General features: G+C 35.1%; 1 protein-coding gene across 1 annotated transcript in view; it reads right to left on the reverse strand.

The window, feature by feature from the left end:
- Positions 1–2,899: 2,899 nt before the first annotated feature.
- Positions 2,900–24,490, reverse strand: part of ITGA1 (integrin subunit alpha 1) — a 161,290-nt gene continuing 139,699 nt past the window's right edge. The window contains exons 23-29 of the mRNA XM_072756940.1: positions 23,625–23,727; positions 20,281–20,394; positions 18,159–18,263; positions 17,892–17,996; positions 16,655–16,747; positions 14,246–14,362; positions 2,900–9,193 (exon numbers count right to left, since the gene is read on the reverse strand). Of these exons, the coding sequence (XP_072613041.1) occupies positions 9,149–9,193; positions 14,246–14,362; positions 16,655–16,747; positions 17,892–17,996; positions 18,159–18,263; positions 20,281–20,394; positions 23,625–23,727 (682 nt within the window). The 3' untranslated portion in view covers positions 2,900–9,148. The remainder of the gene's footprint in view (positions 9,194–14,245; positions 14,363–16,654; positions 16,748–17,891; positions 17,997–18,158; positions 18,264–20,280; positions 20,395–23,624; positions 23,728–24,490) is intronic.

Below are 24,490 nucleotides of genomic sequence, written 5' to 3' on the forward strand. Positions count from 1 at the left end.
TAGAGTCTGGGGTATGGCTAACTTCCAGCTCCACTAATTACAGTCTGATGACCAATTCTGGATATGATTCTTTATTTACCAGGTTGAGGCATTTCCACTCTTGTTTTTGGAATGCCATTCAGGATTGTGGTATCTAAATGAATTCATGCCACACATGCTTGGTTGAAAGATACTACAAAAACAAAACAAAACAAAAAAAATAGCTGAGCAAAGTGGAAGCTAAAGACCAAACCTGCAGATGTTTCAATGCTGCTTTTATTAATTCAAGCCAGTTCTTGCCAGTCAAGTACTAACTGGAGCACTGGCACATGACCAAACTGCATTCATCTGTGAAGTGGCTGGCAGCCTGGGTGCCTACAGACAATGGTGCTTGCCCTATTATTTCTGTCATAAGGGAGGAATTAGACCATTGTAGCTGGAATTTGTGCAGGTCAGGGACCCTACCCATTGATTTAAGACTCAATTCTCAGAGTGGAATGGCTCCATGATTCTGCTCTAATCCACACAGAAAGTTTCATTTCAGCCACCAATGAGTCCTTGAAAATCTGCAAGACATCAAATTCAATTCAGGTATACACTTGGATTTCTGTACACTTAGAAGAATTCTGGGGATCTCCTTCTTTTTCACAGAATTAGATTCTTTCTCAAGTCTGGCATTGCATACATCTTAAAGTTCATTTTGTTTGATATTCATTACTGCCACCTCCAGTCTTCTTATGGTACCTGTTTGCACAGTGTATCTTTGTTTCCATCATTTTCCTTTCAAATGATTTGTACCTTTGAATCTAAAGTCTTTCTCTTCTAGAGGGCACATAAATGGACTTTATTCTTTTATCAGACTGACAATCTCTGTTTTTTTGATTTGAGTGTTTAGACAATTCACCTTCAACATAACTAGTGATATGGATGGAGTAACATTTGCCATGTTGCTGTGTGTTTTCTATGTCTCACATTTTGTTTGGTCCTCTGTTTCCCCTTCACTGACTTCATTTGTTTGTAATACTTTTGATGTAATGATGACAGGTCTTGTTTCTGTAAAAAATTCTTTCTTTTTCAAGGATTGTTAATAAAATATCCCAGTTGATTTTGCATAATCATTGAAGCCATACTTGCTATTGGATAAGACTGTCTTTTCCATCTTCCCCTATGGACTCCTTGCTGTCCAGCCCATCTCACCTCTGCTTGAAGAATTAGGTAAAAAAGTGATTATTTGACATCTGGACTATGGAAAATTCTAGTAAGGCATGTATAAAGATTATTAAATTAGAATGTGAGAGGGAATAATTTTTCTTCTTATTGTCAGCTCCAGAGTAAGGGAAAGATTTTGATGGCTATCACCATTTTAATACTAAAAAAATTAAAAATAGAATGTTACATTTTTAAAAGGTACAGGGTACCATGTTCTCTATGATATCAAGTATATCAAAATAGAAAGAAGTAAAAAATAAGCATGTATGCTCAGAAAAAGGACAATTTGATGTATTTTCTAGTGTAATGACTGTTTTTAAATTATTTTTCTGTTTTTCAGAGTGTCTACAATGTGTATATGTTTCCTTTTACCCTATTTCTTTCCTGATTTAAAAATGGATACTCACTTATTTAAAAATATGTCAAATAATATAACTATTCTGGAGAGGAAGATAGAAGTCACCTGTAGTCCTCATTGATCACTGCTATTTGGTGAACATTTTTCTTGACATCTGCCTATGAATTACTACATTAATTTTATAAAAGTAAAAAAAGGCACCACAAAGCATAGGAAAGTGAATGTTGCGCCTATGCTCTGGATCTTATGAATAACAAATTCTGATGTATGTCATTTATTTTATAGCAAATATATCCAGATTCTTTTTTAGTACCTCCCCTGTGTATTCTCATCCTGGGAGAGAAAAGACAGGGCACTGGGGACATGTGCTGACACAAATTAGTACAAGACCTTCTAAATAACCTCTTCATAACTCAGCTTGTTTCTTTTGCAAAAATACCTCAGTCACCCTACAGCATGGTTTGAAGATGAAAACATGTATAAAATGAACATGTGTGATTACTACTAAAACTCCTTCCTATATTTTCTTCTAGCCCTTATATGTTAAATAATTTTATTTTTTTGAATTATAGGTTAAATAAAAAAAATAACCCTTTTCCCCTCACTTCTTAGTATTTTTTGTTTCTCACCATGTGGTCCAATCTATTGTTATACAACAGACTATTTATTATTAAAACATCTCATTAGAAAGAGATATGTAGTAATATGGATTCTGTGGTTTTTGTGTCAAGTTTGCAAAAGACTAATCACATTGCTGTATTGTGTACAGGAAACACCACAGACATACTTAGTTTGCTTGTTTTTTCCTTTTAGACTATCAAAGTGAAAACCTACTTAGGAGCTAAAAAAAAGTTGGAGCTTTGGAAGAAATACTGATCTTGGATACAATTTATGTACTTAAAATCACAGCAATCCCATTCTTCTTTGAGTCATTTAAAAAAACTAATAGATAAGACAGGATGCTCCTTTATCTTTGACGTATGATATGCAGCTGATGCACAAGATAAGAAAGAATTATACCAAAAATACCAAACCTCTGACCTCAAATCAGTGTGCAGGATACAACATATCTTGGATATTCAAAATACTCTTTTATTATCTCATCTATTTCTAATTATATCAGTTTGATGACTATGACCTGATACATGATCTTTAAAAATGGGTTTAAGTTAGGCATCTCATAAATTACTAGAGTCTACAAGGTTGCACTTCATTTGTTTTTGAAGGAGATTAAAGCATTTTATTCTACTGCATTTGTCCAATAAAAGTCTTATAGAAATGCACATACCTTTAAGTTATTCATTTTAGTAAGTTTATTCTGAGGTAAATAAAAAATACACAATGCAATATATCTTACGTATGTCAGACTATGCTGAAAACTTTATTGGAGTGATATGATACATGTTTCAGGGCAGTAGTTATTATACACAATAGTTTTCTTTTTGATCAAATGGAAACGATTCTTCATACTGTCTGCTAACAATTTTACAGCCTCACAGTAGTAATACACAGTACACCATTCTCTCCACAGGCCAATGTTTCCTATGAAGAAAGCAGAGAGACAGCTGTTGCATCCTGAAAGAAGGCCAGGAGGTGTCAGAATTAAATGCGAAGGATCAGGATATCCTGTGTGAAATTGTTCCAGTATGAAGAAGACCTGATGTGTTGCTGCTTCAAATGACTGTTTTTACTTGAGACAAAGTATATTAAACTCCAGGAAATTAGCCCCAGCTAATAAGCAAGTAAGAATATACTTTTATTTAATCAACAATTTACTTGTGCAAAGTACATGTGTTAGTATTGCGTGTGGGTATGATGTGGTCTAAGGGAGCTTGTGGTATTTTGAGGAGGAAGGGTGTATATATAAAAGATAAGTAGCTTCATTTCCTCTCCCCTGTTCATTTTCTTTTCTCTCAAGATGCAAGCTGCCGGGGTTGGCCGGGGGCTGGGGAAGGGGGTATGACAGGAAGACTGCCACCTGGCACTGGACCTACCATGCTACTATCTATCTCTCAGAAAGCCACGATCAGTTTCCGTGTGGGGCTTACCTTCTGCTGGGTTCTGCTGTGGAGGAACAATATGTCAGTTTTCTTCATTCAATCTCTCTCTTAAAAAATGGGGGGTGGGAAAAAGTAATGTCTACTGGGAATTGTTCAAGAGGATACCTGGCTTTCATTCTGTGTTATCTGGAAGATCTCTCTTTAAAATGTTGTCCTCAGTCTATATGCACAGAGCAAATTGAAATAAAAGATTAAGCATTGAGTCTCAGTCTTTTGCAGAAGAGTTTCTAAAATTCCACTTAGTCCTTTTTTTTTTTTTCCATGAAGATGTGACTTGAAATATGGTAAAATCAAATATCATAGTTAGGAGTGTCACTGGTCCCTAGTTTACGGTCATGAGTTCCATGGTGTGTCAGAGAATTAAAGGATTTCCAAATCTCAACTCACCAGAAAAAACATGCAACCACGCAAAGTCCTGCAAGACGCACGAGGCTTATAATGGCCTTGCCAAGAAAGTTCCAAATCAAAACAAAACATCCCCACTGTGCACTTGAGAAGATACCAACTGGAAGGCAGAAGGCAGAGAGATTCTGCAAATGGGCTCTGACTTCTCCTGCTTAGTCCTCACAGCACTGAAATCCTCCAAACAGTGGCAGGAGGGAAATGCAAGGAAGTCTTACACAAGGTTCTGAACTCATTAGTTTTGGGGAAAATGTTTTAATATATTTAAAAAGGAAAAACTGATCTCAAAGCAGAGTACATTTGAAGTGATAACTCACCCTTCCATATTTTTTCAGACTGGTAAATTTTTGGCAAGAAGTGCTTATGTGATATGGGGTGGGGCCAAGCTGATCTGGGGTGTAGTGAATTCAGGGGTTAAGCTCAGGACATTTATAGAGGCAGAATTATACATTCCCATGAGTTAAGAACTGGACCTCCTGGTGTCAGATGTCAAGAAGACAATGGGGCTGGGGCTTAAGAGCCAACATATGCTCCTTCAGGTTTCCTTAAGGTCAATGGTAAAAGGCTGTAGTTGGAATTTCTAAATTCAAGATTAAATTTTAATATGAGGATCAAAGATGCTGATTTGTTCACTAGATTATAATGTTAGACATTTGCTCTATTTTTATTGTTTTACATAAGCTGTTGCACAATAGTGCTTCCATTTGGGAAACAGCAGAATTGAGTGTTTTGCAATGTACTGCAGAATTAACATCTAGGGGTGGTTTCAGAAGTTCTGTGTAGGAAAGACTTAGGGAGAGTAGTTTGATATGAAAGGGGTTGCCCAGTGGACTCTCCTTGAAACTGTGTTTGAATTAAAAAATCTGCTGTTAAATTAAAAGATAGCATCAGTCTGAAGACTTTATAGCCCTCTTTTAATTTTTTGGATTATTAAATCCATGGCTGAGGATGGGGATTGTGGGGTGTTGATGGCCACATCCTACCAGTCTTTCCTGTAACCTTTGGTGTAGTTGTTGACAGTCTCCCACAAAGGGTTGTAAATCGGGTAAAGATATTCCTTCTTTGAAGTACAAGGCATTTTGTCACCATTACATTATGCCTATATCATGTTATGCCTTTAGAGTGTCGGAGAACCAAGGCCTGAAATCACATATAAATGATCAGTTCACTGAAGCTGATATTCACAGCAAACAGAGAGAACATGTGAACAGATTTTCCTCCAATAGTCTTGAAAATCTCCCTTGGTGGCAGTGGGGGGATGACTAATGCAGAGGACGTGAGAAGCATTGAAAGTAAATGAAGGATGCATAGGATATTATTTTGTAAAAAAAGGATTTGCCAGAAGCCTCTTCATTTGAACAATAATGTGACCGCACCTAGAGCATGAGTCATGTTCTGAGCCTGGGTCTTCCCTAGTTTTCTCAGTGTTGTGCGAAGCTAGTTTTTTCACACGGAGCAGATTACCACAGGTCTGACAAAGACATTACCCTCTACCACACTGCATGGAAGCTGGAGGGGTGGCTGTTCACCCCATAAACTGTGGCCTTTTCAGGGGATGCTGGGAGAGAATGTGGGCACAGCTTTTCACAGCCGCTACAACCCAGCTTAGGCAAACACTGTGCAACCACCTTTGGCTTTTGGTGTAGATATTTGTTTTCCAATTGAGTCTAGATATTGGTTTTGTAAAAGGAAAAGAGAATAGATATATTTATAGGTATTTGCATGTGTAGGTACATTTATTATGATTGACTAAGCATCAAATTATATGCAAAAAAAATCTCCCCTTACAAGCCTCATTTTAAGCATACTCATGACATGGAAATATTCAGAGATTAAATTGCCCATGACTCTAAGGTTTAGATAAAATAATCAAATAAACTGGACAACTGAATTTCACGTTGGATCACACAAATGACAAATATTTGCAAAGGATGAACTTTCATAATCTTGCTCTAGAGCTCTGGATTCCTAGAGAAAGTAAAATAGATTCTCTGTGGCTGTAAAAGTCAGATTTTCATTGTGTCACCCTTTATATTTTCTTACTTTCAACTCCTTGCTTCTCCTGAATGTTTATATCATTTTCTTAATATTAAAGAAAGGCTATAATTCTAGAGATTGAAATTGAAGAATGAGGGACTATGTAGCACTATATCTTCTGGGCTTGAGATGAGACTTTAAAGCATAATTTGAAATATGATTATATTGTGTGTATTTATGTATGTATATATATCTAACATGTTGTATCTCTGTATATCTATCATCTATCTATTGTCTATTATTATCACCTAATCTATTTCAATAGTGTGCTGAAGCCAGTTTATACTGGTTCATGAGAGCTGACAGATCAATTTTCAGGAGTTTTGCAAGCTGGTTAGCATTATTTTGGTAGCTTGGATATGGCTATGGCAAGATTATTTAAATCATGGAAATTGGCAAATGATACAAATTGGGGGCTATTTTTCCTCTTGGAGACCCAGCTGTTGAATAATTTACCAATATACCATTCTAAGTTTGGTCTGGAAAGGGACTTCATACATATTTTAGTTCACAGTAGAAGAAATAATCAATTTTGTAAATTACCAAAGTTAAAAGTTTTTGGCATAAACTCAGTCTTAGATAGCACTCACTTTTCTTATTAATATGTGCTTTAGTATAAAATAATAGAGTTTAGTATATTTCTTAATCATTGACTATGTATTAGTACTGAACATTTGTACTGTTGACTTTTATTTTAATCAAAACATCCACATATACATCTTTTAGATAGTTGCAGAGCTATGCACTAAAACTAAATATTATTGAAAATGAATGAGTGAATGAATGAATGAATGAATGAAAATGGATGAATCAAATTTTTCCTATTGGTGTAGCTTTTGTGTTTATTTTGGTCACTTTTGTCAAATGCTGTTGTTTGGTATTTTTGAGGTATTTTGTATTTGATTTGTGTTTGTGCATTCGTGTGTGTGTACATGTGTGTTTACATAGACATACAGATGCTCACATATATACACACATAAAGCTCAACAAATAATAGTATTAGGGAAAAGTGATATCTGGTTCATTAAACATTCTACTTGAAAACTGGGAACGGCTTATGTTAAAAATTATGCCAGGCTTATCAGTAGTTATTTCATCTGTCCCCATGGCTGTCTTTTCTAACAAGTTTAAAATGCCGTTGTTTCCATCTTTCCCCTCTGGTTAATATATTTGGTTTAAATGCATGTGAATTCTTTGCCAAGCAGTCATAGAGGCCAAGTGTGAATTTAAATTCACCTGTTAGATTAACTTCTAAGAATGTGCTGAGATTGGAGCAATGCTGCCAAACAGGCTGTGCACCGGAGCTGTGCGACATGGTGACTCTGAATAAGAAAGACCTGAATTCTGTTGGGAAAAGAAAGAACATATGGGAAAAATGATTTCTGAACCTGGAGATAGGTAATGGGAATGAAGGAAATTCCCAAAGTGGACATTTCTGAACACTGACAGGCCAGCAGGAGGATATCAAATCTCTGGAAGATTGAGCCTTCTAGTATTGATGATCTTGGCATTCCCTAGGTGCATGGCTTTGGTCGTTGGATCTTAGACATAGATGTGGAGAACCATGAGGTAGGCCAACTCTGCGTCCTCGGAGAACTCCTTGGAAGTTAGTTTTAAAAGTGAAATCCATAGCATTTAATTTCTCCCTTGATTTGATGCTTTTGAGAAAAGTAGAATACAGGACTTTCTGGATAAGGTGCTGGACAGGTGCTGGTCTTGCGATGGTCAGCCAGGTGGTGAGATGGAGTTGTTGCAGAAGTATCAGCAAATTTTACAGCAGTAGTTCACACATGCAGCTATGATACATTCATTCATTGTTACTTTCCTAAGAAACAGAGCCACCTAGGAGCTTATTATGCTACAGTAGAGTCTGATGCACCATAGTGATTACTTCAGGAGCAAAGAAGCTCATACAGAGGTGTGATATCTCTCTGTCGGGGCAAAGTTTCAAGCCTAAAATTGTTTAAAATACATTTCTGGAGTTCTATTTAAATATGATTATGCCACACTAAAAAGCAGTGGCTTCTTGGTAAAATGCAATACTGAAATGGAATGCTGCCTTTCATAAAAAAAAGAAATGTGTTTGGAAGATTAAATACCTTTAAAAAAAATTAAAAATAAACATACTCTCACAGCTTGAGGGTTTAAATGAACCATGTGCCAAGGAGTTGAGAAAAGTCCTACTTTTGGTTACATCCTGGGACCCCTAACGTTCAAAAGCCTCTCAGCAAAGGTGACTTCAGCGTTTCCGGGGCATCAGCCTGCGCTGTCCCGTTCTGTTCAGAAGCCGTCGTAGCATATTCCACACATACCATGGCTTGTCATGTCAAATCGCTGGTACGCCCCACAAAACTGCTGTGAAGTGTTTTCAGCATAAAGTTTTGAGTTTTAGGGCTCATGTCAAAATTAAGCATGTTCTATGAAAGCTTAAATTAATCCATTCAGTGAGCTGCTTTTAAGCAAGTCTAGCTTGATTTTTCCATCAGCTCAACAGTTTCCAAACACTTTAGGAAAAAAACCCACACTTCCCAAGTACAGAACCCAACACAATGATGTTGAATGTATTCTTTGTGACTTAATTCTATTTTCAGTCCATATTTTATATATACGTTAATCAGAACAATTTTCTCATTTGAACAGGGAGAAGTGATTGTTTTCGGTTAATTCCTTTCTTGTCATTTACATATGTTAACTATCATGCTGAATGTGGCTATCCATCAGGAATCAATGGAAAAAGCTTAATTTATCAATGATCATAAAAATCTTTTTATGCATTCCTTAAATACTCTGAATGCTGATTTAATATATAAATATATGTGTACATGTTATTCTTCATCTTCAAAACACTTTGTAATTTTACTTAAATAACACAAATGACTAATTATTTAAAAATATTTTTCATCATTTTATAAAATATATCTTTATGGTATTGTTTTTGGATCTTCTTTGATCTGTTATTTTCCAAGTGATTAATCCCTGATGGATTACGTAAAGTTACGTGACTATGTCTTTAATTGTATTAATAAATTTCTTGTCACATATTTGAGGCAAACCTGAGGATAGATCATCGAATAATTATTATTTTTTTCTCCTATTAAATATGTCATTTCTCCATTTTCTTCTTTAGTGGTCTTTTGAAGAATCCAATCTGTTGATAAAATACCAAATAGTAACACAATTAATTACTTGAATTTACGTAATAAATACTAATTTACTTGGATAAAATTTAATTTAATACTATGTTAGTGATTCTGGGCATACAAAATAATTAATATAATTGAGAGGATTTTTTTTCATTGACCTATTAAGTAATACTGAATGTCAAGAAATGACATTTATCAAATTGCTATTTCATCTTAAACTTTTTTGTTGGTTAAATATAATCATGTCTCCTAGTAAAAACTAGTACATGGAGTGAACTAACTTTATTATTATTTTTTAAAGATTTTATTTATTTATTCATGAGAAACAGAGTGACAGAGAGGTAGAGACACAGGCAGAGGGATAAGCAGCCTCTACACAGGGAGCCCGATATGGGACTTGACCCCGGGTCTCCAAGATCAGGCCCTGGGCCGAAGGCAGTGCTAAACCGCTGAGCCCTCCAGGCTGCCCGAGTGAACTAACTTTAAAAGGTTCTGGGAAGACATTTGGGAAGACATACAAACTATAGTTAGCTGGCACTAAATGGCACTTTCCCACCATCTTTTTACTCACAGATATGGCAGAGAAATTCCATCAAATCATTGATGGTCATAAATTGAGGTCATTAGAGCTGGTGGGGAATTTGACACATGTACTATGGCTTGAGAGGTGGGGGAGATATTGTCTGGATTAACTTTCAATGTGTTAGAACATCTGCCTTTATAGGTTTGACAGGAAGTACCTCTTGAAAAACATGCTGTATCATTTGAATATGAAAAGGATCTCACTGAACATAGAAGAAATTTCACCTAGAGGTGAATGTGGGTAACTTTTCATTATACTTTGTAATTTGGGGCATTATAAAAATTATGTGCTTTATTTATTTCCTATTGTACATTATAATAAAAATAAGTATAGGGGCTGGAAGTGACCTTTGTAATAATCTCATCTAAAACCTGGATGGCTCAGTTGGTTAAGCATCTGCCTTTGGCTGAGGTCATGATCCCAGTGTCCTGGGAATCCATCAAGCTCAGCATCTGGCTCTCCTCCCCACTCATTCTCTGTTGCTATATATATCTCTCTCTCTCTCAAATAAATAAATAAAATCTTTAAAAAATAAAATGTGGGTATTTTAAATAAAAGGAAATAAGGGTCCAAGAGTTTTTTTTTTAAAGTCTGTGTATTTTTTTTTAAATTAGAGAGCAGATTATAATAGTTCAGACAATGAGTTAATTCTTTGAAAGTATGGTACCTCCATATAATTTTAATCATGAAATTATGGTAAATTATGCAAGGGAATGATATATTTTAAAAAATCATTACTGAGTAACTGCTTAGATGGGATAAATGGTCAAAAATGCAGTTTTAAGTTAAAGACGGTAACTTCCTTATGTCTTCCACCATGGTAGGGCTTTATGTCTTCCATCATATCAGAACCTAGTTGGTGGCAGATGAGGAAAAGGTGACAACAGACAAACATGAAAAAATACGAAAAAACAATAAATTTGTCCTGCAGTTCTATGTCTCAGAGTTTTTCTCTTTAAGCCAACAATAAAAGTTCTGGATTCATAAACTATCAGGCCTACAATGTTCTGAATTGAAAATAAATCAGACAAGGCTTTTTACAGAAACAGGTGGTAAATTGTAAGACTTTTCTTTCTCTCTTGTCCTTCTTTCAGATTTATTTATTTATTTGAGAGAAAGAGAGAGAGAGAGAGAGAGAGAGAGAGCTAGCAGGGGGGAGGTGCAGAGGGAGAAGGAGAGAGATGAATCCCAAGCAGACTCCCTCATGAGCATGGAGATGTAGGGCTCAATCTCACAACTCAGATCTGGGCTCAGATCTGGGCTGAAATCAATAGTTGGATGCTCAACTGACTGATCCACTTAGTGCTCTATTTTAAAACTTAATTGTGTTATCTGAACTTTTCCACTAAACTAATTCTATTAACAGGGTTGTTAGTGGAAATTGGGTCATAAGAGTGGAGACTAGGTAAAACAGTACATAGCTTAAAACTGGCTGGGGCTGATACCAGCCAAAATTAAAAACAAGTTAAGTTTGTTTTCAATGTCCAGACTTACAACTTTCACTTTCCTTCTTTGCTTTTCCATATTTACTTATTGGTAAGTAATAGATCTTATTTATGCTTCCTTAGTTCAAAACCCTATGGCAAAGGGTCAGATTTAACAGTACCTGGTAGAAATTATGTGCTTACTGACTATAATATGGAATAAATGTTGAATGAATAAATTTAACTAATATATAAAAGACTAAAAAATGGTGGTGCTATCCCCCATCCATGTCAACCAAGGATATACATATTGGATGAAGAATAAAGCTTTAGGATTAGTAAATAAATCATCAGTGATGGAACTTTAGGCATCAGTATGAAATCAAGTTAAGAGAGAAAAATGTTCTGCTTTCTTAGAGTTCCTCTGTGGGTTGAGTCTCATTCCATTCTCTTGGTTATATTGGCCTGACTGGACTTCTCCCTCAATGTGTGGTACTATATTCCAGAACATGTTTCTCAATCTATTTAAACCTGTGCCCCCTAAAAGCCTTCTCTCTTCTTCTTCTTCTTCTTTCTTTTTTCTTCTTTCTTCTTCCTTCTTCCTCCTTCTTTTTAAAGATTTTATTAATTTATTTATGAGACACACACACACACACACACACAGAGAGAGAGAGAGAGAGAGGCAGGAACATAGGCAGAAGGAGAAGCAGGCTCCCTGTGGGGAGCCCAATGTGGGATCCAATCCCAGGATACCGGGGTCACGACCTGAGCCAAACAACAGCCACTCAACCACTGAGCCACCCAGGCATCCCAAGCCTTCTCTCTTCAATAGTAAGTATATTAAGCTACTACTAAGATTTTGAAAAACTTTAATTTCTACCATGTGTACTGCAAGGATAAATTATATAAAGACTGTGCTTTTTGAAATAGATTCATAGCTCCAGGAAGAATCTGGCCTGTCCCCTGTATGGAGCCTGAAAGTTCCAATGAATTTCCAAAGTGGTCAGATTTGGAAGAAGCAAGAAGAAAGGATAGTCCTGAGGTTTCTGCTCCAGGTCAAATTAGTGTAAAAAGATCCGTGGGGATGAGAGTAGCTCTTTTGAGTCTATTACAGACCAAATACATGCTTCAGGGAAGTTCAACATGGATTTGAAGCAGGAGGAGTGGCAATTAATCTTTTTTAGTATAATGGAGCTGCTGAAAGTCTGAATCCAATCAGGGACTCTCATTCCAAAACAAAATATTTTTATACATTTCAGAAAGTTCATGAACCTCTTGAACAAAACCCAATTCCTGGAGTTCCAGAATAAAGAGCACTGTCCATAGCCTCTAGCAGTGGGAGATACTGGAAACGGATGGGCTTCGCTGACAGATCGTCTCTTGCATCCAGTCCTTTACTAGCTGGTAATCTTGGGAGTTACTTAACTACTCTTTGTTTTAATGTCATCAAATATGAGATGCAGTTAAAATACATAGTTGGAAAGGTTGTAAGGAAAGCAAGAGCAAATAAAAGGAAGAGAGAACACAACGTAAGGGTTTCATTAATGGTGTTGGCACCGAAGTAAAATGGTCTGGATTTAGGTCCTTGCTCTGAACCTGATAAATCATGTGGCTTCAGGGAACATATTTAACTCTTGTACATGTCAGTGTCCTCATTAACAAAATGAGGCTCAGGGCCATGTCTTTCTCAGAAGGTTGATGTTAACTTTAAAGTGGGAAAGTTTAAGTAGTTCTTATATGCGGAAGGCCCGCAGTCTGTTCTAATTCTCTTCCGTCTACTGTAAAGTCACAGTTCTGATTGCTGGGTCTCCCACTGAAGTGGTTGAACTAACCACCTCTCCTGGTCAGATGGTCAGAGCAGTCCAAACGTTGCTAAATGACCTTCCTTTCTGGGCCAGAAGAGATCCAAGAAGCCAGCAGAATGTATCAACAAAACATTTACTGGATGGAAGAATGTGTTTATTTTTACCTTTATGCTCCTTCAGGCTGGTGACCAAAAAACCAGTGGAATAAACCATATTTGTTTTAAGCAGAGATATGCCACCAGAGAAAACCTATCCAAGTACCAGCTCTGGCTTTCCTTTTCCCTCCTAAAACTATATGGGCAGTGCAGTGCTCAGAATAGAAGAGCACACTGGAAGAAATCAACAATAAAATGCTCTCTGTAATAGAGGTGCAGATAAGTGAAGAAACCATTCTTTACTTCAAGCACAGCCTCAACCCCACTAAGCCAGGTCTTGGGTACCACGTTGTGGCAAAACCAGGTATTACAGACACAGCATTGATAATCCTGTAAAGTGAGAGGAGGAGCTGGAGGTTTGAGAAAGCAAGGAATTCTGTCTTAGAGACTTTGCTGGAGAAAAGCTATTTACTGAACTAAGTGCTACTGACCTACATCTTTAACTTGGCTTTGTTTATCATCCTCTATGAGTGTAATCCACCCCTCCCAAAAGAAAGTTAGTTATTGTAAGAGAGTCAAAAAGGATAGGAATAGTTGGCAATTTTGTGGGACAGAACTTTTTTATTGAAACTATTTGATTAAAAGAGAATTCTGCTGCTCTGGTATTGGAAAAATAAATATGTAACCACAACCTGGTTTAGCAAAGTTTAGCTATTCAATAAAACAACTTGGTAAAACATAGAGTGGTATTATGTTAGTATAAACACCAATTTGATGTTTCATTAGAAAAACATTAAATTCAACTTTTCAATGGGATTTTATTCTTTATTAAATTTAGTATAAATGCTATTGTCTTAGTTCTCTTTATAATTCTCAAGGTAATAGACATATAAAAGTCTTTTACAATCCTAACCTCCAGAGAAACTCATCATGATTTTTGGATTTGTTGATTTATTTTTTCTTTTATAAAACTGGGATTAAGTTGTGCACAACGTTTGAGATATACATTTTTTCTTTTGTCTTGGTCACCACTTCAATATTTTTAATGGGTGTATACTACTATATTATACAGCATGGATAAATAATAATTTATTTCACCAATTTGCTGTTGATAGTTGAAATAGGAAGTCAAAGGAACTTTGGTTCTTACCTTCCACAGTGCTAATATAAGCAGCATTAATAGCAATAATCCAGCAAAGGCACTCAACAGGATGACCCATAATGGCACTCTGCCTGGCAGCCCATCTTTGGATATTTGAATGGCAAACTGAAATTTATTAAACAAGACTGTTAACATTGATAAACACCTGTTATAACTCCTGGTATGTTGAGTTCTTGCAGGTAATTTTCTAGCAAACAATGTACTTAATCTTATATTTAAAAATGCCCTTCATCTATTCAAAATCGCTAAGCATGTCAAATTTATTATTACCCCAAATATTTATAATTGTGTGCTCTAGAAATGTATACATAAAGAGTAAACCGTCTATGAATCAGAATGCTCAGGAGCAGAGGTGAATTTAACTCAGTAAGAACCAAGAGTATTATATATTTTAAAGATTTATTGATGGACTTGACTGCATTATCATGATGGTTAAAGTTTAGGCTGGAGCATTACCACAGGTTGTTGACATAAAAACCTGAGTAGGTCTTTTTCTAATTCTAATTTTAATGTGCTTTATTTTTTGTCTACAAATTTACATATGATTTTCATATAGTAAAATGCACCAATCTCAAGTGTACAGATAACATGAATTTTTGTGCATATATTCACTCCCATATACTTTTTATCATAACACACTGTCTCTGCCAATCGACTTTAGTCTATAAATTATGTCTTAACTGAAGCAAAACTTTGAAGTAAACAGCTTTTGGTGTTCCAGCTATTCAGCATGGCATCCAAATCACAGTGAAACTTGTCTGCCTTGTGTCTCATCCCTAGGTTTCTGAGAAAAAAAACTAATTCAGCGTAGATATCAATGACTGATGATAGCTCAAGTTTTTGTATTTGCTTGTAACAGGGAACATCTCAATTCCTAAAGCTAGAGGGAAGATTGGAGGTAAGAAAGAAAATGAACAGGGAGATATTTATAAATGTTGGATAATGATACAAACTCAGATCGCTCTGTGTGGGTCACTGCTGATGCTCTGGGAACACAGCTGGCATGAGTGTACATCATACAGAGTAAGATCTTTCAAGACAGATTTTAAATACAACTGAAACAATTCCCTGAACTTACAGATACAGAAACTGAAATCTGGATGAGATCAGTGACTTCTCTAAGATCACGCAATTACAAAATGATGACCTTTAGTAATTTTAACAATGTAGGTATAATTTTCCTTTATGGTAAGATGCTGAATAATAATTCCATGGGGAATTTTACACTAACATTTAGGGAAAATAAAGCTAATTATAACATTTCAACAAAACATATCTAGGAATCAAAGGTACTCTTTTCCAATATAATATATTCTCATTTTGGGGGAGGAGGGGTGCTTACTGGTAAAATTTTGGCTTCTCTGCATGTGGAATGACTTTGCATCTATCAGTGCTCTTTAAAATGTAAGTAAACATTATATGCATATATTATTTAAAGAGGTTAATACCAGGGGTCAAAAACATTGGAATTATTTGAAATAAGTATTAATTTGAAATAAGAAATTTTTTTTAAATTTTTTTTAATTTTATTTATTTATGATAGTCATACAGAGAGAGAGAGAGACAGAGACAGAGACACAGGCAGAGGGAGAAGCAGGCTCCATGCACCGGGAGCCCGATGTGGGATTCGATCCCGGGTCTCCAGGCTCGTGCCCTGGGCCAAAGGCAGGCGCCAAACCGCTGCGCCACCCAGGGATCCCAAAATAAGAAATTTTTAAACAACATCTGAATGTTAGGTAGCTTCCAAAAAAAATTATGTAAGTCATACTATCCACGTGGGATATTTAAGCCCCCACATGATAAGAGGAAAAATGCTTACATAATCCACATCTATAGTAAGTCTCTGGCTTTATTTTGTAATAAAACAGGAGAAAAGATCTCAAATCATTTTATTTTTACCAAGGACTGAAGCAAGCATTTGTATGAGGGAGTAATATTTCACTTTTGCTTCAGATTTCCCAATGACTAAATGAAGGAAACCTTTCAAAATTTACATTTATTTCTGTACAGGGTACAGTCATTTTCTGTAAAGTGTTTTTCAAGTCTGCTCTTCAGATGTCAACTGCATTTTATAATGTCAGTTTTTTAAGGAGGAAAATCACAAATGCATCATTTGTTATCAAGGTAAAAGTAAAAACATCAATTTATTGTGATAGTTACAAGCAGTAAAGTCAAACATCACATGTTAATTGTAAATATCATGATTTTTCCCAGTTTCTTACAAAGAAAACTGAAATCACACTCGAAGCTAATTAAGTATAATTTGAAGCAAAAAGTGTCTGTTACTTAGTGACTAGCTAGTCATTGTTTTAGGTTCTATAAGCAATTATAATACATTATGTCACAAAATTCAGAGTGAAATGTATAATGTTTTTCAAAACTTAGAGCTGCACTTACTTCTCTTTTTTGATTGCCAGTACTTAAAATCAGGGATGTATTTTCACTTTGAAGGTCTGCTCTTACAGTAAGATTTAAGCTGGAAAAACGTGCCTGAAAAGAAAACAGGATATATTTTCAATATATTATGCTAATCACAGTGAGAGCTAGTCATGTGTGAGTAGTAAAATTTTTTAAAATTGGGATTTACCTGAGAGATTTAAAAACACTGGTTTTGTTAACATTCTAATGGAACTGGTGGTTTCAAATGATGACCCATCCCTCTTTTCTCTACTCAAATTGTCACTTAGATCCTTGTTATAGAACGGAACAATTTTCTAAATCATTTCCTTCAGATTTATCATTAGCAAAAATAAACCTCAAACCCTGCCTCCCTTTCATATAGCTAGGTACACTCTAGTAATGAACTTTATATAGGAGCTTGTGTAGGATTACACATTATACATGAAATTGCCAATATCCAACAGTCTGTGACTTACAAAAATAGCAACTTTAATATGATCAAGCCTAAAAAATGGAAATCTCATATAATTAACCAAACACTTCTAAGAGAGAAAGAAATCATATAAAATACAAAGGATTAAGTTTTAAAGTAACTTGTTGTCAGACAGATTTGACTATTAGGAGCTAAAAAAAATAATCTTTCTATTTTACTTATATATGTGTGTATATATATGTGTGTATATATATATAGTGTATATAAATGTATGTGTATATACAGTATATATAAATGTGTGTGTATATATACATCCTATATATAGGATGTGTGTATATATGCATCCTATATATAGGATGTATATATATATATATAAAGTCTGATCTAATACAATGAGTCCATAATAAAGGTTAGCTCTATTTGCTAATAATGGTGTCAAGGAGTCAAGCATTGTCTCTCTACAGTTCTTTGTCTCTTAACTGATTTCTACAGTATTAAGATAAATACAAACTTTTATACTGTATCAGTGTTTATTTCTAGAGGTGCAAAAAAAAGAAAAAGAATAAGAGAGACAAAAAAAAAGTATACATCTGGAAGGGGACCTTGGAGATAACTTAGTTACTAACAAACAAGATGAGACCCAAATAGTTGGTTAAGTAGAGCTAGGACTTAGACCATATTTTCTTATACTTCCAGTTCTTTCTACAAAGGCATTCTGTTTTGCATATACTAAGTAATGAACAAATTCAATAATTTGAATTCAATAATTCAATAATTGCAGAGAAAAATGCAATCACTTACTTTTATAAAAGTTGGTTTCCATACGATAAGTGAAACATTGATTTGGCTCATGTCAGAAGGAATCAAATTACATGTAATGGTAGCAAATTTACATGTACTGCAGTCCTGTTTAAATGTTCAGAAGTATATATTAATATCTTTGCCATTTGATAAAAAGATACCATATTAAAATATTCTATAAGATAGCTATTTTTAGGTTTATAGTGAATATATTCAGTTAAAAAACATGAGATAAAACTAGCACTTGTCTTGGTTATCTGAATTTACCGGAATTGTGCCTCGTTTGAGATCTTCAGATTTGGATATAATCGTTTTCTTCCCAGAGTTGACACCAAGAGGGTCCTGAAGACTACTGGGTCTGCAGTTTGCATTCTAAGAAATGAAAATATTTTTTTATCAGACAATGCCAGATGTCAGAGGGAAAAATGACTTGTATAACAACGTGAAGAATCTGTGAGTGACAGCTATTGTCACAGATGACAGATCCATCTTTGGGTGTGTGCGATATGGAAGAAGCCATTCTGTGGCAGTCATATACACTCACTCCCAGATAATCATTACTGTTAGCATGCTACTTTTAAATTGTCATAGATATCAGTGAGGTTGTTATAAAAAAGTAAGGATGCTAGTGGAACTTAATATTGAGTAAGTAATACACTCATTATTTTATTGTTTTCATCAAACATTAGTTGTAATTTCCCATAACACAGAGAAAAGAAATGAAAACTATACTGAAAAAAGCGTTAGCATTTATTATTCAATATGATGGCTTATATGATGGTTTGTGAAACAAGCAAAAAAAAAAGAGGGGCTTTCATCTGTATTTATGTACTCATCCAATAATATTTTAGGAGTCTCTAAACATCAGGGGTAAGATACATGGTTTTTGTGGGAGGAAGATGTAAGTAGGCAGTTCTATAAATGTTAAAATGCCATGTTAATAAGACAGCTCATTCTTGGATGGTTTTACTAGACTTACTCTAATAAGATAATGTATCAAGACACTCTACATCCTTGATAGAAGGTAATAAGGATAAAGTTCATAAGTAATAGGAAAAGCACAATAGGAAAAGTACAGTCTTTCTACATCCTCACAAACCTGCTTTTTTGGATTAGAGAGCAATGGTAGAGGTTTAATTTTTCTTTGCTTTTAGGGAGACATTTAAATATTATAATCCAACTGTCATTGTTCCTCTTCTAACAGCAAATACTCTTGACTTCTGAGAATATATTAACTTAAAAAATCTCTAAAGAGAAGACAGATTGTCAAATGCTGATGATATGCATATATTACTTCAATATTTGTTGTGATTTTCTATGTCTGAGAAACTGAACCATAACAATTTACCACACTGACTCATTCAAAGTTATAGGTACAAAGTGGGTGTGATACTGCTATTATTTGGGATACGTGAAAAAATAGTACTGGACTGTTTTATGTGCAGCTGTGTGTGTGTGCTTAAGAGCACCTAAGAAGTCTCCTTATAGAGCTGTTTGATCACCTCAAATTAAAGCTGTAACAAGCATTTTAAGGCATCAGTCAACAAGTAGTTGTCTAAAATCTACTCTAGTGGATTGAACAGTATTCCAAAAAGACATGCCCAAGTCCAAGGACCTGGAACCTGCGAATATGACCTTGTTTGGAGACAGGGTCATTTTGGGACACTTGGGTTGCTCAGTTAGTTAAGTGTCTGCCTTCAGCTCAGGTCATGATCTCCAGGTTCTAGGATCAAGCCCTGAGTCAGGCTCCCTGATCAGCGGGGAGTCTGCCTCTCCCTCTGCCCTGCTCCTGTGCTCTCTCTTTCTCTCCCTCTCAGACATATAGATAAAGTAAAAGGAAACAGGGTCATTCAGATGTAATTAAGGATCTCCAGATGAGGTTGTCCTGGACTTAGGATGGGCTCTCAAATTCACTGATGAATTTGCTATAAAAAAAGGGGCAAAGACACAGAAACACAAGGAAGACAGGCATGTGAAGACAGAGGCAGAGACTACAGTTATGTTGCCAGAAGCTACGGCATGCCAAGGGCTGATAGTAGCCACCAGAAGCTAAGAGAGAGGCATGGAACAGATGTCCCTGTGAGCCTCCTCACAGAGGGAATGAGCATTGTTGACACGGATTGTAGACTCTGGCCTCCAGGACTGTTAAAGAATAAATTCTGTTGTTTCTAGCCACCCACTTGGGATAATTTATTACCATAGCAGTTGTAGGAAGCTAACACATCTACCAAGTAGCCAGTGGAAGTTATTATTTAAAATTTTCTAAATGCTTCTCCAGGTCACTTTGGTAAAGCTCTTTTATCACAAGCGGCATGCAGAACAAAAGGCTTTAAATACAAATTGAAAAAAATAGCAATAATGATGTAATTCCAAGGCACACATGACTTACATTAGAAGATGACCATCCACTTGGGTATAGCACAGGATAACCATCTGATGTCAAGTTGGGAAATGAAATTGACAGCTTAAGTTCTGGCATCGGAAAATGTCCACTCTTTCTAATCTACAGGAAAAAAATTTAAAAGGTAAAGGTAAATTAAGTTGTATAATATTTTGAATCTGAAAGTGAATGCAGACAGTTTATGGTGCTGGACAGAGACCTGGCACAATTAAAAAAGCAAAAAATAGGGATGTTTAATAGTGGCCATATGGATCAGCTACAATGTATATTGTTCCTTCATCCTCCCACTCCCAAAATAGGACTGGGATTAAGGAATATCAGAATTAAAATTTTATGTCAATTTACTATGCTTATATCTTTTTGGACATACTAGTCTTGGGAAGGAGGGAGGACATTTACTTGATTCACTCAGAAGAGGTGATCATATTTTGTTTGCCTCAACCAGTTTGTGATAACCCCTTAGGCCCATAAATCATTTCTCAGCCCAGTTACCTGAGATCTTCTATCACTCTGCACAGGCAAACCAGATATCTATCTTCTTCCCTTCACTATCCTATCTCCAGCTAGGGCTACTGTGTCAATAATGATTGATAATCTAATTGGATGAGAGTCACATTGACTCTCCTCTTGATGCACATCTGCTTTTATCCACTAAACTACAATTCCCACTTACTATCACATCATGCCACTAGAGGTGAGTGTATCTCATAGGGAAGGAAACCTAGGCAGGATGAAATTCAGCAGGAAGCTGAATTCATTCAAAGGTCTCCACAGGTATTAGAGGTGCAATCGAATTGGAGCAGCCAGGTGCCATGGCCTTCACACCCTCCCTGGGCTGAATTCTTAGGTGAGTAGGGAGCTCTTTAATCTACAGATGCCAGAAAATCCAACTGATCTAACTGAGTCTTCTGAAATGAGAGTTACACAGATTTGAAGCATTCCCTGTGGTTGCCAAAAACTAAATGCATCCTTTAATCTTGGAATTCTAGGAATTCCTGACCAGCTGTGCCTGGCCTCTTAATCATGCTCCTAGACTCTTGCCACTTCTTATTGTAATATGCCTTAAACTTGCCTGCCACGGCCTCCCAGTCTAATTTCATGTTTCTTGCTAAATAGTAAAAAATCATGCAATCTCTAATTAACATTTATTTTTTTCTGATTAAAAACAAGGTTCTTTACTGAAACATTGGAAAAATACTGAAAATAAACAAGAAGTAAGTGTTCTATAATTCTACCACACTGGTAACACTTTAGCATACAACTTACCTGTTTGCATATCTTATAAAATCTGCATCATATAAAATACAAAATCTGGCACCTCACCTGTAAAATGTATTGCTATGGTGTTTCCCCATAAACTGAGAAATTCTTTGAGAATATGACTTTCATTAGTGGCTTACTAGTAACCACAATATCAATATTTATTTATGTTCAACACTTACTATATTCTATACACTGTGCTAATTTTCTTATTTGTATTATTGCCTTTAATCCTGTTAACAGCCCAATAAGGTAGATTCTCTTAATATACCTATATAACCTATAAGGAAACAAGGTTAGAATGAGAATAAAGAATTTCCAAGATCACAGAGCTAGTAAATAGCAGAATTAAGTTTTTTTTTAAATCTAAAATGTGCCCTCTTTAGCAGTCTCTCCATTGATTAATATCTGATAATTTATTAAGCAATTTTATGTGGTTAACTTTTCAAATGTGCCTAGGTTTCAATTTTTAAACTACTATAAATGACACTGAACAGTATAAGCTAGGGGTGCCTGGTTGGCTCATTCAGAAGAGCATATGACTCTTGATTTTTGGGTAGTGAGTTTGAGCCCCATGTTGGCTTGTAAAGATGAATAAATAAATAAATAAATAAATAAATAAATTAATTAATTAATTAACTAACTAACTAAAAAAATAGAATATCTCTGAGAATAAATCTTTGTATTACCTATAATTTTCCATGGTACATTTCTAGCAGTAAATTCATTCAATGAGTCTCACCTAAGAAAATGTTCACATGGTTTTTCAATTTCATTACTCCAATTTCAGATTTTATCCCAGCAAAATAATAAGATACAAAAGGTTATGGTCAGGGATATTTTTAAGAGTATTATTTATATTAACATTATTTATAATAGTTTGAGAGTACCTGTTTCAAGTTTGGACCTTAGTAACAACATATGAAGATTTATAATATTTAAAATTAATTCCTTCCTTCCTTCCTTCCTTCCTTCCTTCCTTCCTTCCTTCCTTTCCTTCCTCCTCCCTCCTCCCTCCTCCCTCCCTCCCCTCCCTCCCCTCCCTCCCTCCTTGTGTTTTGCTGAATTCTTTAATCTGGGAAAAGCAAATGGAGGCAGAAGAACTTGACAGCCTAAATTTCAAAAATTTATCTCAGTAATGAAGTGATTGGCATTCATGCTTGTCATAGAAATTTTAGCAAGGAGCACAAATAAAAACAATGGAATGAATCTTGAGAGCATACATTTATTTCACTTTGTAAGAGAACTTCTTTTTCCACTGTTGGCAATTCCCAAAGAGATTGAGACTATTTTCACCTATAATAATGTTGCATTATTTCATACTTCTGAATATACATTTAAGCCCATCATTTGAATCGGACCCTCATTTACTTGAATAATATTAACCCAAGTCTGTGTCTGTAAATAGGCATTACCTAAAATGAAAGTCTGGTTCAACTCCATAATTGTTTGCTATATGGTTAGGAAAAGTTCATTATGAGGAATTCAAAGAGAAAACTAGATGTTGTAATAGGAAACATCACTTAAGGATGAGGTAGGAGGAACATAAGTTATAGTATGATATATATGGAAGGTAGCAATGAGTAGAATGAGATACATATTTCTGAGTAAATATGAGTAAATACCTGAGTAAATATCTGAGTAAATATATGAGATACATATTGCTGAGTAAAGGAAAATATTAGCAAGGCATTTGAAGTTATTAGTTTCTGAAAGAGTCATAATTATTTTTTAAAAGTGCTTTTCTCATTCATACTGAAAAAATAATGTAAATAAAGTCTATAGGCTTATAGGCAGTGCTTCTTTGGTTTTACAGGTTTATTTTTTCTAGGGATTCATTCTAAGCATGTCTTAGGAGGGAATTAGAGACTTAGGTTTTCAATATTGTTTCAAGTATAATTGTCAATAATTCTTTAAATAAAATTACTTCAAAATAATGAAATTATAAAAAAATTCTGGAACATAGGATTAACTATTGAATCAACATGTTCCTAAGTATCTCTTAATACTTTAATTTATAAACTTATAAATTACTACTCCTTGACAATACTAATTTACAGTTAGTTTCTTACCAAGTAGAAGATATTAATTTCATCTCCAATGTCCTCAGTAGAATTAATAACTTCAGGGACAGTCTCATTGGCCGCAATTGAAATATGGTATTCACTTGCAGAGCTTAGAATTAATTGGAACAAGAAAAACAAACCATAACAAAGTTTAACTTTTATTTGACTTTACTCCTTTTCTTTCTTTTTTCTTTTTTTAAAGTCAGTTTCTTTTTTTTAAATTTTTTTTCTTTTTTATTTATGATAGTCACAGAGAGAGAGAGAGGCAGAGACACAGGCAGAGGGAGAAGCAGGCTCCATGCACTGGGAGCCCGATGTGGGATTCGATCCCGGGTCTCCAGGATCACGCCCTGGGCCAAAGACAGGCGCTAAACCACTGCGCCACCCAGGGATCCCTTTTTCTTTCTTTATACCAGGTAATTCCACAAAAAGTACATGTAGAGATTTCAAAACAGAGGAAAATTCTTTTACCCTGAGATTTACAATTAAATCTTTGAAGAGGGTGAGAAAGATTATATAATTTAGCTCAATAAGTCACTGATGCTTATTTAGCCTTAAAATGCCAAAATACATAGATTTTATTTTATTTTTTTATTTTATTTTTTTTTAATACATAGATTTTAAAATAAAAGTTTCGTTATAACCAAGTGAAAATTTCCCATTAATTCACCAATGTCATTTATATTTTGTGAATAATGAAGCTTAAACTCGGTATTTTTAGAAGTGCTGAATTTCAAATAGATTTTTAAAAAATTGCTAACCTTTTCATATTAAAGGCCTATATTTACTGCTAAACTTAAAAATTCAAGCTTTCACATACAACTTCTCCATGTTCATTGGATGAACTTGGTGAAATGAAGTATAATAAAAAT

Source organism: Vulpes vulpes, chromosome 4 (genome assembly GCF_048418805.1).
Source record: "Vulpes vulpes isolate BD-2025 chromosome 4, VulVul3, whole genome shotgun sequence".
In the NCBI taxonomy this organism is placed as follows: Eukaryota; Metazoa; Chordata; class Mammalia; order Carnivora; family Canidae; genus Vulpes; species Vulpes vulpes.